This window comes from Lepidochelys olivacea (genome assembly GCF_965140295.1).
Source record: "Lepidochelys olivacea isolate rLepOli2 genome assembly, chromosome: 9".
Taxonomy (NCBI): Eukaryota; Metazoa; Chordata; order Testudines; family Cheloniidae; genus Lepidochelys; species Lepidochelys olivacea.
This window is the reverse complement of record NC_140419.1, coordinates 55,809,405-55,826,571: the sequence shown is the minus strand read 5'-3', so window position 1 is coordinate 55,826,571 and position 17,167 is coordinate 55,809,405. Positions and strand designations below refer to the sequence as shown.

General features: G+C 51.0%; 1 protein-coding gene across 8 annotated transcripts in view; it reads left to right on the top strand.

The window, feature by feature from the left end:
- SNED1 (sushi, nidogen and EGF like domains 1) overlaps positions 1–17,167 on the top strand; it is a 124,645-nt gene that overhangs the window by 78,996 nt on the left and 28,482 nt on the right. For 6 of the 8 annotated variants that reach the window (XM_084639357.1, XM_084639355.1, XM_084639353.1 and 3 more), the window contains 9 exons: positions 850–966; positions 1,050–1,166; positions 1,797–1,910; positions 3,081–3,254; positions 7,947–8,060; positions 10,859–10,972; positions 13,132–13,245; positions 13,448–13,561; positions 14,388–14,684. In XM_084639357.1, coding sequence (XP_084495483.1) covers positions 850–966; positions 1,050–1,166; positions 1,797–1,910; positions 3,081–3,254; positions 7,947–8,060; positions 10,859–10,972; positions 13,132–13,245; positions 13,448–13,561; positions 14,388–14,684 — 1,275 coding nt within the window. The remainder of the gene's footprint in view (positions 1–849; positions 967–1,049; positions 1,167–1,796; positions 1,911–3,080; positions 3,255–7,946; positions 8,061–10,858; positions 10,973–13,131; positions 13,246–13,447; positions 13,562–14,387; positions 14,685–17,167) is intronic. The other 2 variants (XM_084639354.1, XM_084639356.1) reach the window with 2 other exon arrangements.

Sequence of the window (17,167 nt, the reverse complement as noted above, 5' to 3'; positions counted from 1 at the left end):
TCTCTTCCCTTCAGGACATCTCTTGGGACTGTCTAGCTCCCCCAGCACTGAGCAGATTCTGTAGCTCATTTCAGGACGGAGTGAAAGATGCACCCGAGGGTCCCACCCTGCTTGCATTCCCCTCTGCCATGGCAACTTCGGTCTCGGGAAGCACAGGTGGCTCTCCCAAAGCTATCGGCTTTCAATGGTTAATCCGCTCTGATATCTGAAGTTGTGCATGGCTCATGTGCTATGCAATCCATCCAAGGAGTCTTTGCCTCATTGGGGAGCAGTGGGTGACTTGCCCAGTTCAAACGATAGACAGGTGGTAGCATTGCTGTGCAGGGCAGATATACATGGGAGTCGCTGCAGCTGCTTCTGATGTAGAGCACAAGCTGTGTCAAGGCACACAGCGACGCTGTGGAACAGCTTAGGCGAAGAGTGGATGTGCTGATTTTCCAACACTTTCAAACCTAGGCAGGGCCTAAAGTCAGGATCTTAAATCCATATTTAGGCTCCTAAATGTTTAAGTGGCCTGTGTGTCCACAGTGCTGAGCTCCTACCTGCAGCGCCATTGGCTTCCGTGGAGCTGTGCGTGCTCTGCGTCGTTGACAATTGGGCCAATCAGGTACCTGACTGGATTTCTTTAAACCTGACTTTGCGCCCCCAGATAGGAGATTGTGGCTGTTTCTGAGTAGCTGGAGAATGTAACCCCCAGTGGCCCCACCAGGAGGGGGTGGCTGGGCTGTGGGAGAAGCAGCCAGCCCATGAGAGGGGGTGAATTGAAGCCATCCCCGCTCCTGTTGATGAAAGCACAAGGGGTGATGCTTTCTCACACGTGGCCCCTCCACCTGTGTTCTCTTTCCTCAGTCAGGCCAAGGCTGTGCAGCTCCGGGCCATGTCGGAACGGGGGGACATGTAAGGAGGCAGACGGAGAATACCACTGTGCCTGCCCCTACCGATTCACTGGGAAGCACTGCGAGATAGGTACCCACAATGCTGAGCGCTGGTGAGGGGAAAGCTGGGAAGGCATTAGTTGCTGTTTAACATGGCTTTCTTTGTGCCCACAGGTAAACCAGACTCCTGTGCCTCTGGGCCATGTCAGAACGGGGGCACATGTTTCCACTACATCGGCAAATACAAGTGTGACTGCCCCCCAGGCTACACGGGCCGGCACTGTGAGATAGGTACGAGCGTGGCAGACTGGCAAGGAGGAGAAACTAGGGGTCTGGCTCCAATGCTCAGCTCAGAGCCACTGTCCAGAGACCCAGTGTCTGCCGTTCAATGCTTGGCTACTAGGCCGGCAATCAACGGGCTTGGAGTCATTCACGGGCTCTGAACATTGACCAGGGGAGCATCCTCAGCTGGAGAAGCCACAGTCAGGCAGTTTGGGGTACTGGGTGCCATTGCCCAGTCAATGGTGTCTCTGGCCATTTAACAGAGGGCGTGTGTTCAATCCCTGATTGCTGAAGCACACAAGCAGAGAGCTGTGCTCAGTCTGTGGCAGTATCCACAGAGACTGAGTTCAATGGCTGGCTAGTGTAATCGCTGCCCAGTGAGTCCAGCACCCATCCAGTCGTAACCCAACTCCTCCATAGCCCTGGCTGGGTGCCCTAGAAAATCCTCTGAGAGCTGAGTACGCTGGCACTGGTTTGTGTTAGTGGAGTTGAAAGGCAGTTGCTTTAATGCTCCTAGGAACTCTTCCCTACATCCCCATGGCCTGGCAGCGTCTCCAGGTAGCACTGTAGATGCAGCACGGAGAGGGAGGAAGGGCTCCAGGCAGCTTGTCCATGGCCATTTGTGATACTCTTTTCCAGCCCCTTCTCCTTGTTTCCTGAGTCCATGTGAAAACGGAGCCACCTGCGAGGACAATGGCAGCAACTACACCTGCGCGTGCCCTGCAGGATATGTGGGAAAGCTCTGCCAGTCAGGTAACAGCCAAGAAGCCTCAACACCAGGAGCAGCCCAGAGAACTAACCCTGCTCTTGAGCAAGACCGGCTTAGAGCGCTTCCCAAGCCTGCCCATCGACAAGGGGAGAGTCCTGAACATCAACCCTCTAGCATTAGACAGCCCAGCATGGCTCCATCATCCTGGCTGAATGCAGGGGGTGGGGTGGAGTGGGGGTGGGGGTTTGCTAGAGGAAGAATGGGAGTTGGAAGACACGGCTTCTCTTTGCAGTTCTACACAAATCCCCAGGTGATCTCAGGCAGTCCCTTAATCTGGCAGTGGAGTTCCTCTGAACCGACACCTGCATAACAAGCAACAGTTTGGCCCAAACTTCATACTAAAGGTGCCATCTTCTTAAAGAAGAAAACTTTTTAAAACAAAGAGATCATGGAAGCAAAAGGCCCTGTGAAGATGGGTCTCAGGAATGTCTCAGCCCTGTTGACAGTGTAACTTCAGCCCTAGAAAGGCTGTTCTGTGTATCCCCAATATATAGGTACTTCACTGTGGCAGGGCTCCCCCTTCCCCAGATCATTTATGGCCTGGTGCAATGGCACCATGTATTGAATAGTTTCCTCCCTGCAAGTAATGTCTTCGGCAACCATTGGAGGTGCTGGGAGAGGGTGGGAACCGAGGCCACTGGTGCTGTTCCTGGATCCCCACAACCCTACCAACAGCAGTAGGTGATTAGGAGCACTAGTGAAGGCGCGTGGGTTCCTAATGCCTGCTGCTGGGCTTTCCCATGCCTCCCACACACACACACACTTGCTTTGGCATATTTCAGGGCATGGGCATGGTGCCAATGTCAACTTCTTTAAGGGGATGCTATAGAAATGCCTTGGGTTGCAGCCCCAGCATTGGAGTCTGCAGGGTTGTCTCCAGGCTCAAGCTGCTCTCTGAGGCCAATTCTCGGGTACGGCAGGGTTCACCTCCCCAGGCAGAGCCAAGGTTCTGTGGGCTGGAGCTGGACAGCTCTCTGGAGCTCACAAGCACAGCTCTGGACTGCAGAGCCATCATGCTGTCTAGACTTGGCCCAGCTTGCCGCCTCTTGAAGAGAGAGGGAGCAACTGCTCCTTAGACAACTGGGTTCCAGCTTTGGCTCAAGGATGCCTGCTGTTCACATGCCTTGTTATTCATGCTTCTCCTCTTTCCCCAGAGGTGGACTGCGGCATTCCCAACGAGGTGAAGCATGCCCAGGTGCTGTTTAACTCCACCCGCATGGGCTCTCTGGCTGAATACCAGTGTGAGCGAGGCTACATCTTGAGCCCTCAGAACAACCCCCGTGTCTGCAGAGCACAGGGCATCTGGAGTGACCCCCCAGAGTGTGACGGTAAGTTGGTGCGATGTGGAAAGGAGCCTAAACAGACTGAGCTGTCCTGCCAGAATGGCTGCTTCCTGGGGCCTGGCTGGGCCTGGAGCCCCCTTAGCAGCCATGAGATGTGGCCATTTTTTCTTGTGGCACAGCCTGTGTGGTGCCCCTGGGGATGCTCAGGAACACCCCTCCCTGATTAGACCAGACTTTTTTCAGCCTGTACTAAGATACCCAGGGCCCCATACCCCCTCAGAGGCAAACAACTCCTGGGGGGACATAGGGTCAGGATGTGTTCTTCGTGCTGTCCTTGAGACCTCTGCTCGATGCACATCTCTGCCTGGCAGCCACGCTTCTGGGATGTGCAGCACCTGCAAAGGACATGCAGCTGCTGGGAAAGGAGAGATCAAGCCACTGTTCCGTGTGGTACCAGGGAACGAGAGGGGAGCAGCATTGTGGGGGCAGATTGGGATCAGCAGAGAGCAGGTGCCTGCAGCACGGGACACAGAGGATAGTGCTGACGGTGTCCATCAGAGCTTCCAGAGGAGGGAAAGGATGGGCCTCCTGGCAGGAGCACAGTCCAGATGAGCAGCACTGTGGGATGGAATATCACTCCAGACCAATGGCTGGTTCACTATCACTAGCCACGCTCCCCTGGAAACCACTGCTCTGGCCCACTCCTGGGCTGGCTAGCTGGTGTATCTGCAGCTGGCATGTGTACTGGGCAGCACTGCGCTTTACCCTCTGCTCTGTCTCCGAGTTATGGCTCTGACTTGGCCCTATCCTAGCTGCCATCCACGTCCATGGTTACTGTCACTACGATCCCTTAGTGATCCTGGTGAGGTCCTCAGCCATGTGTCCTGCTCCGTTTCTGAGTTGCCCTCCCAGTTTCTGTACTTCATCCAAGAGACAATAGACCAAAAATGACATTGCCTTCCCTGTGCCCATCCCACAACTCTCTCCTCCTTCTCCCTTTCAGTGACTCCATCCCGTCTCCTGATCCAGTGACTCCATCCCATCTCCTGATCTCCCTGTGCCCACTCTTATCCCCGCCCTCACTCTGCTCCAGAACCTCTCCCCCCAGATCTTCCACTCACAAAACAAACATGCTTTAGCTTCTCCCAAAGCCACCTTCCACATCTTCCTTATCTCTTTCACCTCTAAGCTCATTGAATGTGCTGACTAAAATGGCTGTTTGGAGTTCCTCATCTCCAGTTCCATCTAGCACCCTACTCCAGGCCTGTCTCCGTCTGTCCAAGCTAAAATCTCAGCCTGTGTCTCTGACATCTTGGGTGCGCAGCCATCAGCTCAAACTCAACACGGCTAAAACAGAGCTCTTAATTTTTTCCCCTCCCAAGTCCTCCCCATCACCTCCTTTCTCAGTCACTGTGGACAACACCATCATCCTGTCTGTCCCTCAGACCTGTAACCTGGGCACCCTCTTCAACTCAGCCTGGGTGTGAGTGTGACGGGTTCCCCCCAGGGTGCCACCTGGAACTGGGGTACCACTGAGCCCTCTGACCCACCATCCTGGGCTCCCTCTCACACTTAGCTGCTGTGACAAGCTGCAAAGCCCTCCAGGCTGCACTTTCACCAGCATTCACACAGGTAAGGACACACCCAGCTGCAGTTACATGCAGACTCTCTAACCACCAGCTTCCCAGCCTAGGACCCCAGAGCAGTACCATCCTGCCCTGGTCAAATCTGGACAGTATATGGGTTTAGCACCCACCTCTCCTTCAATGTGAAGAGGACAATGCACACTTGTGGTAGCCAAGCAGAGATTTTCCCTGAGCACTTCAGTCAAAGCCCACTGGTTTAGATTAACACAAAGAAAGTGTATTGACTACAAAAGATAGATTTTAAGTGATTATAAGTGATAGCAAACAGATCAAAACAGATTAGCAAATGAAAACTAAGCTTAATGTACTAAATAGAGTGGATATGAATTAGCAGATTCTCCCCCTGAGAAATGATACAAACAGGCTGCAGATTCTTAGTACCTTTGCAGCTTGGAATTCCCAGGTTTCAGTCTTTGGAACAAGTGTTTCCAGGAGTCTTCTTGTGTGGGGAGTGAAGATGATGTCATTCCCTGCCTTATATAGCTTTTGCATATGGTGGGAACCCTTTGTTCCAAAGCTGTGGACAAATATTGGCATCCCAAGATGGAGTCCGGCATCATATGGCCTGGTCACATGTCCTTGTACAGTCATAGCAGCCATCACTCACAGGCTGTCTGTAGTGTTCTCAGGAAGGCTCACCAGGTGGGAGATAAGCTTCTCCTAAGGCTATTGTTTTTAATGGCCCCTTACTATGAATAGGTCCTTTACAACCAGCTATTTAGACTGAAAGCATCTTGTCTAGGGGCTGTTACCCAGCTGTAACTACATTTACAGTATAGATACAGGTTTCAGAGTAACAGCCGTGTTAGTCTGTATTCGCAAAAAGAAAAGGAGTACTTGTGGCACCTTAGAGACTAACCAATTTATTTGAGCATAAGCTTTCGTGAGTTACAGCTCACTTCATCAGATGCATCCAATGAAGTGAGCTGTAGCTCACGAAAGCTTATGCTCAAATAAATTGGTTAGTCTCTAAGGTACCACAAGTACTCCTTTTCTTTTTGAGTATAGATACATCGTGAGTATTTATAACTTCAGATACAAAAATGACACATGCGAACAAATAGGATAATCATATTCAGCAAATCATAACATTTGCAATGACATCTCACGTGACCTGTCTTGCATAAAATGCATCATAATTACTCTATAACCATATCATAGTAATGGCACTATGAAGACTATGGTATGCAGTGTTACAGTGAGGACCTAGAGAGAAGTCTAAATCTTCCTGATTCTCTCTGCATAACCCCTAAGGAACAGCCTTTCCTATCCCTCCACACATCTAAAGCTCTCATCAGCTCATGCCTCAATTACTGCAGCATCCTTTCACAAGTGGAATCCTGCCCTGCTCATGTCCATTCAGACTGCTGCTGCAAAAATTGTTCTCTTAGCCCAGCCTTTGTCCATGTCATGCCTCTCTTTGCATCCCTCCCTTGGCTCCCCCTTCTCTAGTGCATCGAACATGAGCTACTTCTCTTCACTTCCAAGGCCCTTTACAGCCTATCACCAGCCTGTGTATCATCTCTCATTCACAAATGAGTGATCAACTCCCACCACCGATCGGTCCACAAAGCCAACCTTCACTGCCACCGGTTAAGTTTTCAAACTAGTCCTGTGGGGCTGTCATCCTCCCAGGATACACAGGCCTCCCATGCTTCCCCTTGCACATGGGATAAGTGCCTTGCAAGCGTGCGATGCATTCCATCTTCATCCCCTTTAAAGTCCTCCTCAAAACACTCATCTGCTGTGAAGCCAACAAAACAGTTGCCGGTGGCTAGGCCATGGCTGCTCACAGCACTGACTCATAGCCTCTCATTGTTCCTTTGTGCTCCTCAATTGTCTGTCTACACCTGCTGGGTCTGGTCTTAGATTCCAGCTCTTATTATTCTCTTTTTGTATGGAACTGATGCAATGGGATCCTAAGCCATGATTGGGGCTCCTTGGTGTTACCATAAGACGCCTAATAAATAGTATACGGCACCTGGTGCAATGGGGTCCTGAGCCATGACTGGGGCTCCTTGGTGCTACTGTAATTTTTCCCACCCATGTGCAGAATGAATTTTGTTATGTGATATGTGATACATCACCTTCATATTGGTGCAAATAACAAAATTCATGTGGTGGGGATGAGGCAGAGGGGTTCTGAGTGTTAGAGGAGGCTCAGGGCTGGGGCAGTGCATTGGGGTCTAGGGGTGTGAGGGTTTCGGCTGGGGGTGAGGGCTCTAGGGTGGGGCCAGGGATTAGAGGTTTGGTGTTCCAGGGCTATGGCAGGGAAAGAGACTCCCTCCAGCTCTCTCTCCCTGCAGCAGCACCTGGGCTGGTGGGGAGAGGCGCCTTTCCCCATCACGGCGGCTCTGGGGGTAGGGCCACAGGATAGGTGCCTGTCCCCCAGCCGCGGCAGGTCCAGGCCAGGGGAGGAGCGCTGCAGCAGATCCGGGCTGGAGCTGGGTTCGGGCCGGGGGAGGGGCATCCCGGCCACAGCTGGATTCGGGCCGCCTTGGCCGCGGCAGAGTTGGGGCTGGGGGAGGGGCACCCCTGCAGGGCTGGGGCTAGGGCTGCAGGATAGGTGCCCCTCCCCTGTACCTGGCAGGTCTGGGCTGGGTTTGGGCCAGGGGAAGGGCGCCGCAGCAGGTCTGGGACGAGGTGCCCGAGCCGTGGCAGGTCCAGGTCGCAGCAGAGTTGGGGCTGGGAGAGGGGTGCCCTGGGCCAGGGCAGAACTGAGGGCGTGGGAAGGTGCCCAAGCCACAGCAGGTCTGGGCCACAGCAGAATTGGGGCCAGGGGAGGGTGCCCCAGCCACAGCAGGCCGTGCTACCCCTCCCCTGGCCATGGCAGGTTGCGGGCCTGGCTAAATTGGGGCTGGGGGAGGGGCACCCCTCCCCCATCCGCAGCAGGTCCATGGGCGGGTTCCCTAAAGTCAACATGGGCTGTGCTTGCTCCTTTAGGCACGGTTAGCAGTGAGGCCTACTTCACTGCATGCACCTCTGTGTGGGATGGGACAGTCATGGCCATCAAAGATGGTCCTGTCTGGCTTGGATATTTCACTGACTATAATCCCCTCTCTCTCTTCCCCCCCCATGCTTCCCTCCCCAGAAATTAACGAGTGCCTTTCTCAGCCCTGTTTCAACAGAGGCTTATGCAAGGATCGTATCGCCGAGTTCCTGTGCCTGTGTGAAGCAGGATACACAGGCCCCCACTGTGAGTTGGGTAAGAGAATATGAAAAATACACTTACGGGGACCCCATCCAATGGTGAGCAAGACAGGGAGATACCCCTGCCTGGATTGGCCCTCAAAGCTGCTTCAGAAATGGCCTGGGAGGGAGGTGTTACCCAGGGATGGCCTCACCCAGCAGCCCATCTGGAAAGCATAACAGCCAGGGCAGCCAAAAGCCAGTTAGGCAGCTCCAAGATCCATACCACTGGTGCTGCTCCTTAGAGTCATATGCTCCTTAGAGTAATACCCTTAGCTTAGAGTCATGCAAGAGCTACAGCACTCATAGAATCATAGAATATCAGGGTTGGAAGGGACCTCAGGAGGTCATCTAGTCCAACCCCCTGCTCAAAGCAAGACCAATCCCCAACTAAATCATCCCAGCCAGGGCTTTGTCAAGCCTGACCTTAAAAACTTCTAAGGAAGGAGATTCTACCACCTCCCTAGGTAACGCATTCCAGTGTTTCACCACCCTCCTAGTGAAAAAGTTTTTCCTAATATCCAACCTAAACCTCCCCCACTGCAACTTGAGACCATTACTCCTTGTCCTGTCCTCTTCTACCACTGAGAATAGTCTAGAACCATCCTCTCTGGAACCACCTCTCAGGTAGTTGAAAGCAGCTATCAAATCCCCCCTCATTCTTCTCTTCTGCAGACTAAACAATCCCAGTTCCCTCAGCCTCTCCTCATAACTCATGTGTTCCAGACCCCTAATCATTTTTGTTGCCCTTCGCTGGACTCTCTCCAATTTATCCACATCCTTCTTGTAGTGTGGGACCCAAAACTGGACACAGTACTCCAGATGAGGCCTCACCAATGTCGAATAGAGGGGAACGATCACGTCCCTCGATCTGCTGGCTATGCCCCTACTTATACATCCCAAAATGCCATTGGCCTTCTTGGCAACAAGGGCACACTGCTGACTCATATCCAGCTTCTTGTCTACTGTCACCCCTAGGTCCTTTTCTGCAGAACTGCTGCCTAGCCATTCGGTCCCTAGTCTGTAGCTGTGCATTGGGTTCTTCCGTCCTAAGTGCAGGACCCTGCACTTATCCTTATTGAACCTCATCAGATTTCTTTTGGCCCAATCCTCCAATTTGTCTAGGTCCCTCTGTATCCTATCCCTGCCCTCCAGTGTATCTACTACTCCTCCTAGTTTAGTATCATCCGCAAATTTGCTGAGAGTGCAATCCACACCATCCTCCAGATCATTTATGAAGATATTGAACAAAACCGGCCCCAGGACCAACCCCTGGGGCACTCCACTTGATACCGGCTGCCAACTAGACATGGAGCCATTGATCACTACCCGCTGAGCTCGACAATCTAGCCAACTTTCTACCCACCTTATAGTGCATTCATCCAGCCCATACTTCTTTAACTTGCTGACAAGAATACTGTGGGAAACCGTGTCAAAAGCTTTGCTAAAGTCAAGAAACAATACATCTTCTGCTTTCCCTTCATCCACAGAACCAGTAATCTCATCATAGAAGGCAATTAGATTAGTCAAGCATGACCTTCGCTTGGTGAATCCATGCTGACTGTTCCTGATCACTTTCCTGATCATCCAGCATACAACCCTGCTAGCAGCTGGGGCAAAAAGAGTTCCGAGGTGCTTATCATCATGGATCTGTGCCTTACAGGGGGGATGAACATCCATGCCACCACACACGTGTGTGATCAGTCTCCTAGAGCTATAGAGGAGAATGTGGCTGAGTTTTTCAGTGCAGCCAAATGGATTTAGATTCATAGTCCCCTTTTAAGAAAATGGGAATTGTGTGTCTATATCCCCTAGTCAGCTTTAGGTCTGTATGTGTTGGGGGTATAAACAGCCACATGTACCCTGCACCTTCTTATTCTCTTTAATGGAGCTGATTGGGACTTTGTTTTTAGAAATGTTTCATTTTAATAATTGTAATATTTTTGAGATTTCATTTAAAAGAATGGCCTTCGGCAACCAAAAACTGAAAAAATTCAGCAGGTCAGGAGAAAAATATTCAGTAAAACCAATAATTTTTTGCTCAGTTTTCCAAAATGTTTTGTTTTTTCAATGAAAGTCTGAAAAATGTGATTGAAATTGGACACTTCCCGTGGGCAGCGGGGAGGGGGGACCCAAAGCTTTCCCCCAGCTCAGTTCCTTGTACCTGCCCGGCTTGTGCTTGTGCCCAGTGTACTCATGAAGAGCACCAGCCCTCTTTAATGGGTACCAGCCTAAGGGAGCAAATTCTTTCTGTGTGGTAGGAGCGTTGGCAATGCCCTTTTCAATGGGGCATGTGTATGTTTTAATGGCACAAATTACACACACAGCTGAAGGGGAGCTATGAAAAGGAAGAAAAGTGGCTGTGTTCTCTAGGTGCACCATGGGCACACACAACCCAATGTCAAACCCACAGCATATACCAGCAAAAATACACCCCAATATTCACAGTGTCCCCCCTGAATAACAAGGCATTTGATTGTGGTTTCAGACTGCTCCTTCCCTATGTGAGGCTCTTGTTATTCAGACAGGGTTTTAATGACTGTCCAAGCCTGAAATCAGAACTGGATTAACGCAAGTGCCAGGGGTTCTAGCACAGCAGCCTGGCCTTTCAGGACTGACCCAGTTGTGCAGTTCTTACTCATGTTGGTGAGCACTTAAACCAGTAGCCCCAAGTCAGTGAGGCTACTTGTGTGTGGGTAAGCGCCCAGGGTGGTGAGTAAGGGCCATCCGATCTAGCTCTGTGTTGTCAGTACATGCTGTGCTGAGGATGGGTTTCTGGTCAGTGCATGAGTGTTTCCTTTTGCCTCTACACAGAGATTGATGAATGTCAGTCTGACCCCTGTAAGAACGGAGGAACCTGCAAGGATCTCCCAGGATCCTTTGCTTGTCAATGTCCTGATGGCTTCATGGGAATCCAGTGCGAAACAGGTAGAAATTTCACAGGGTAAAGCTCAACCCAAGTCCTCCAAGGCCACTGCTGGGATTTCCAGTCTGATGCCCCTGGACTAGTCTAAGAGAGAGCCATGGAGGCAATACTGGCCTGCTCAGCCTAGTCCATCCTCACAAAGCTTGACAGGGTTGCCTGGAGTTTCCAGGCATGCTCGCTTGTAGGAGGACAACCTTGTCAGGGCTGGGATGGGAATTCAGCAGCCCTGCGCTGTCCTGCTGGAGCATGAGTTTCAGTTTCCATGCTCTTGAGCTCCACCAGCAGGCTCTGATTCTGCCCTGGGAAACGCCCCTGCATCTTCCCTGCAGAGCGGTGTAACCTGCGTCCAGTTAGCCTGCCCAAGGTCACCCAGGCAGTCTGGGCTACAGCAGGGACTCAAAGCCAGATCTGCAGTGTCCTAGGCTGGTGCCTTAACTACTGGCCCAGCCTTCCTCCCTCAGTCATGGCACTGTCTTAGCTAGTGCTGGGCAGTCCCCAGCACTGATACTTTTTTCACATTTTGTCACCAATGGGGAGGTGGGAAATTTGGTGACATTTTTGTGATTCTCCCCCCCCCCCTTATTTTTCAATAAACCCTAGAGCTGGCCAGCATTTATTTTTTAATTTTGAAATTTCAAATTTTGACCAAAAAAAAGTGAGGAAAAATTTCTAAAATCTATTTTCTGATTTGTGTTGATTAATTTTTTACCAGCTGTGGTGATAAGCATGAGTTGCTGACCGTGACCTTTCAGTGGCTATCACTGTGCATAGTAAGCTCCATGTATCTGTGCATCATGTCTGTATTGAAAGACACCTGGTCACCTTTTAAGCTACCTTCTGCTTGGGTTTTTGATGGCAATCAAACATACACAGTGACTTTTAAGTATCAGCCCTGCCTCTGTGCAGAAGGCAGGGGCCTCCTTGGGACTCTCATTCACATCAATGAGCACTTAACCAGGGGGTCTGCTGGCATCAGTACGTGCTCACCCGCCTATCCCGGTGAGCAGACAGAGGCAGGTGCCATATTCAGTGTGACCTGCTGACACACATTACCAGTTCCGTAGTAAGCTTTGATTGAGTGGTTTTGAAATGGGACTAATCAAAGTGCATTAATGAACTGTTAACATGTGTCAGCGGCCTGCTCGCTGCACACTAACTGTTCGTGCAGACCAGCCCGCACTGTGTGATGATTTTGCCCTACTTTCATGAAAATGATTCCAGCGAGCACACTGCTGTGCTGTGCTGAGACCAGGTGTGCTGTGCCAACCTCAAAGCCCCACGTCACCAAGTCCTTACCGTCACTGACATTTGTGGGGGTTTTCCCAAGAAATGACCCAGAGCCTGATCCAGAGCCTACTGAGGTCAATGGAGAGAGTCTTTGGACTTTGGATCCTTCCCTAAGTAGGGACTTGAGGCTCTGGTCCACAGATTGTAAACAAAGCAAATTACAGTCGGTTAGTAAATAGATTTAGCTAGTGATCTACAGGATATAGGCTCAATTAGCTGGATAATTTGATGTTGGTTCCAAGACATACCTTTCTCCCCGCCACCACAAAAGACTGTCATAGAAAAATCCATGCACTCAAATGGCTTGTCTGCATGTAAAAGTGAATCTGGAATAAGGTAGGATGTGATGGAATAAGAATTTCCACACATGAAGTTAAATCAGGAATAGCTATCAGGAATAACTCCCCATATAGACAAGCCCTTAAATTAGTGCAGTGACACTGAGTTAGCTTTTCACCGTTGGAGTAATGCGTGAGTTTTGCAGTGAGATCATTCATCATAAGTAACCAATAGACAATGATCCTCCTGTGTCAGTGTGCTGGACTTTGGGCAATGAATTCTGGGAGCTGTAACCCAATGGTTTGGGACACTACTTCAGAGCTTGGATATGCTGAATGTGAGGGGCTCATAGGATGAATATGTGTCCTGCATTTAGCCCATGGGCTGCACAGTATGTGCATCTGGACTATCTTGAGTGAGTCACCAATTTCACTTCCCCTGGAAACAGATGCATGTTCTGTGCATGGCCCATGGTTTGCACAAATACTTCACCTGCTGCATCTGCAGCAAGAGTCCCCACAAGGGATCCAGAGTGTCCTCTAATGTCCATGCTGTCTCTGGCAGATGTTTGACTGAGTGTATCTGTGCCCTCTAGAAGTGGATGCCTGCGAATCAGCTCCCTGCCGTAATGGAGGGGACTGTGAAAACTATGGTGGTTCCTACCTGTGTGTCTGCCCAGAGGGTTTCTTTGGCTACCACTGCGAGACGGGTAAGCTTTGGCTAGGTGTGAGAGATTTAGCTAACGATCTCCCAGAGCCCCTGTTACATTAGCACTGGCTGGTTAATGCAATGTGGTTGTATGCACTGAACCTGGCTACTAGTTTGCCAGCCTTGAGCAGTAATTAACATTTTTTATTCAGCTTTCTTGGGCAACGCGAGCCATAACCCTTGATCTTGCTCCTCTCCCCCAGCCAGCGATCCTTGTTTCTACAGCCCGTGTGGGAGCCGAGGCTATTGCCTGCCTAGCAATGGATCCCACAGCTGCACCTGCAAGGTGGGCTACACAGGCAAGAGCTGCGAAAAAGGTAAAGGGGCTGGATGGCTACTCAAGTGAGTCCGGTCTGTCACCACAGACAGCATACGCTGCCACATGCACTGCCAGGATGCAGCCGTGTGTGCCCACTGTGAGGGGGAATCCATGCCTGGGCGAGACCCACTGACAACAGGCTGGCACTGCCGGGCTTAGCCATCAGGGCAAATCGCTGCCTCGTCTTAGAGTGTGGTGATACGCGCAGACAGAAGGTGTCAGAGGGGCTTGATCTTGCTGGGTGCTGAGCAACTCCTGGAGGTGCTGAAGTCAGTCTGAGAGAGGAAGGATGGTACTGGACTGGCACTCGCGAGGCCTGGATTCAGTTCCCAGCTCTGCTGCGCACTCCCTGTGTGAATGTGGGCAAGTCTCTGTGTCTGGGCCTCAGATCTCTATCTGTAAAATGGGGATTGATAACCTCTGTCTGGCTCATCTGCTTTTAAACTGCCAGCTCTTCAGGACAATGCCCATCTCAGACTGGGTGGGTAATCCCTAGCACAATGGGGCCCTGATCCCAGCTTATGCCCCAGGGTCCTTCTTCAGGACTCAAACAGGATAATAAGGAGCAGCAGGCACCAGCCTTTGGGCCTGTGTGAACCCCCTGGGAGTGTAGAGCGCTCAGCGCCATGCAGGCTCATGCCCCAGCAGTGCACACTCCCTGCGCTGTGCATGACTGTTGTGCTGTATATCAGTGCTGCTCTCACAGCTGCCTTGACACAATCCTGTCAGCAAGTGTTTGTGTGCTGGAGGGTCAGTCCCAGGGGTTTAGTGCCTAAAGATTTACCATGTTACTTCTTCCCTTTGCTTTGATTGATATCCTGAAGAACTGCTGCCACCAACATCATTAAAGGTGGTCAGGGTGGAGGACACAGGGGTGTCGATTTCTTGGTACCCCCCCGAAGACCCAGTCGCCAGGCAGATGATTGACGGCTACGCCGTGACGTACGTATCCTTCGACGGCTCTTACCGCAGGACAGATTTTGTGGACCGAAGTCATTCTGCCCACCAATTGCGGGCACTAGCCTCTGGCAGAGCCTACAATATTTCTGTCTTTTCAGTCAAACGCAACGTGAACAACAAGAACGACATCAGCAGGCCTGTCATGCTCATCACGCGCACTAGTGAGTAGTGTCGGAAGGGGAATACAAACGTGAGCATGCACGCCTCTGTCCAACACCTAGGTTAATGCTCCAACGCCAGCTGGGGGCTGCTACTGCTCAGACAGCTCATGGAGACCCACCAGCCAATGCTACCTCCTAACGGATGGCAGGACCTGCTTCCCAGCTATCCCAGCTTGCTTTCCACCACCTAATGCTACAGCAAAATTTTCAGCTAGCTGTGCACGGGTCTAAAAGCCCCCTCAGCCCACAGGACAATCTGTCCTGCACCACAACCCACTTTGGAGTGCATTAGGCAACATGGAAGCTCGGGGGTGGCCTCCGAAGACCAGAAGCTGTATGAAAAACATTATGTTTTGCATACAAATATTTTCTTGCACCTATGAGCATTATTTGAGAAATATCAATTTAGATCTAAAACCAGCATCCTTATGTATACATAGCAACCTCTTAATGAAAACGGCCCTCCCACCAACCTAATAGCCCAGTGGCAAGCCTCTGGCAAGGAAAATCTCCTCATTCACTGAATGTGTCAATAGACTAGTGTCTCAAGGAGAACTGATTGAGATCATTGAGTTGGGCTTTTGAAGTGTCTGTTAAGGAAACTAAGCAGCCACAGATTGAGAGGTGACCTATTGAAATGGATCAGGAACTGGCTAAGAGACAAGAAGCAAAGAAGGACTAACAGGTCAATTTTCATATGGCATAAGGTTAGCAGTGGGCACCTAGTGGCTCCTTGCTGGGATCTGCAGTTAATATTATTTATTAACGATTGGGAAGTGGGGGGCAGCAAGGTTGCACAGTTTATTTAGATCAGAGAGGACTGAGAGGAACACCAGAGACCTGAGCAAGCCAGGGGAATGGGCACCACACCAGCAGAGGAAATTCAGTGTCGATAAATGCAAAGTAATGCCAATTGGAAGGAGTGATTTGAATTACTCCTACACTGCTCAGGGTTGTAAGTTTAGTGTGCCAATTCAGGAAAGGGACCTAGGATCACTGGAGACAGGTCAATGAATACCTCTCTGCTCAGTGTGCAGCAGTGGTCAAAAGAGCAACAAAATGTTGGAGTGCATAAGAAGTGGGATGGTGAATCTGTAAAATAGTCTCATGCCTTTAGAAAACTCAGTGGTGCAGCCCCACCTGGGAACTGTCTCCAGGACTGGTCATCCCCTCTCCAAAAGCGTACTGCAGGACTAGAGGGGAGTTCAAAGCTGAGCACTGAAAACAATTAGAGCCCTGGAAAGAATTCCCTATAAAGAGAGGGTGCAAAGATGGAGGAGACAAATCAGAGCAGGCATGGTAAAGGTGCATAATGAGTGGTCTAGAGAGGATATCTCAGGGACTTCTGGTCGCCCTATCTCCTAGCACTAGAACAAGGGGACGTTCAAAGAAACTGAAAGGCAAGAACCGTAAAAATGACTAGAGGAAATACTTTTACCCACCACGTAACTGACCTGTGGGATTCCCTGCTACAGGATATCATTGAGACCAAGGCTTTCTTAGGGTTCAAAACAGGCCTGGACCTCTTATGGACAGTGAGGGGATCAGAGTTGCATGACAGACTAATGTAGAAAGGATCAAAATCCCCCTCCATCAGGCATAAGCCAACCACCAACTGACAAGGGCAGGAAAACACTTCCCTGAGGGCAGCTGATGCCATGGTTGTCCATTCTGGGGTTTCCTGTCCTCCACTGAATCAGCTGGTGCTGGCCACTTTTATAGGCAGAGTAAATGGGCCACGGGGCTGATCCAGGCTGGCAATTCCTGTATTGCCCAGAGTTCAACCATCCTGCTAAAGCTGGGGCACAGAGAATGGTGCCCACCTTGAGCTTTCACCCCTGGCATGCTGTTTGGAGAGAGAAACAGTGTAGCCGGCTCTGAGCAGGCCCTAGAGGGAAGGGCAGCCCTCCCAGCTGGTAGGGCGGGGGCACCGAGGATGATAAGAAAGGGTGAGTGACCATTGCACAGCACCCTCCTGCTTTCAGCAGAGTCACCCATTCTGAGTCAGATGGGAGCCCCCCCTTGGCACATATTTAGCCTGGGTCCCCTGCACAGCCTGGGTCCCCTGCACAGCCACTAAGTCATTAGAAATCGGAACATACTGAGCACCCTGTGCGCATCAGCTGAGAAAGCTCCCGGTTGGTCTGGTCCCGCAGCAAGCTGCAGGACTCCTCCCAGCTGTGTGTTAGGCCACTGCACAGCAATGCAAGTACAGTCCTGAGCTGCATGTGAGCATTAGCAGGGTAGAGCCTGGGTCTCCTCTGGGAACAGAGTAGCAGGCCCCAGGCTGATTGCTGTGTTCTCGCTCTCTGGCAGGCTCACAACTCACAGCTCCTTCCAGCTACTGTGTATCCCATTAATGCGGAGTCCATTTTGCCCTGGGTTGGGCCTGTGCTCCCTCAGCTCCTACTATGTATTTTACAGTAGCACCTAGAGGTCCCAGCTGAGGATGGGGTCTTCTGATGAGAGACAGACAGCAAAGA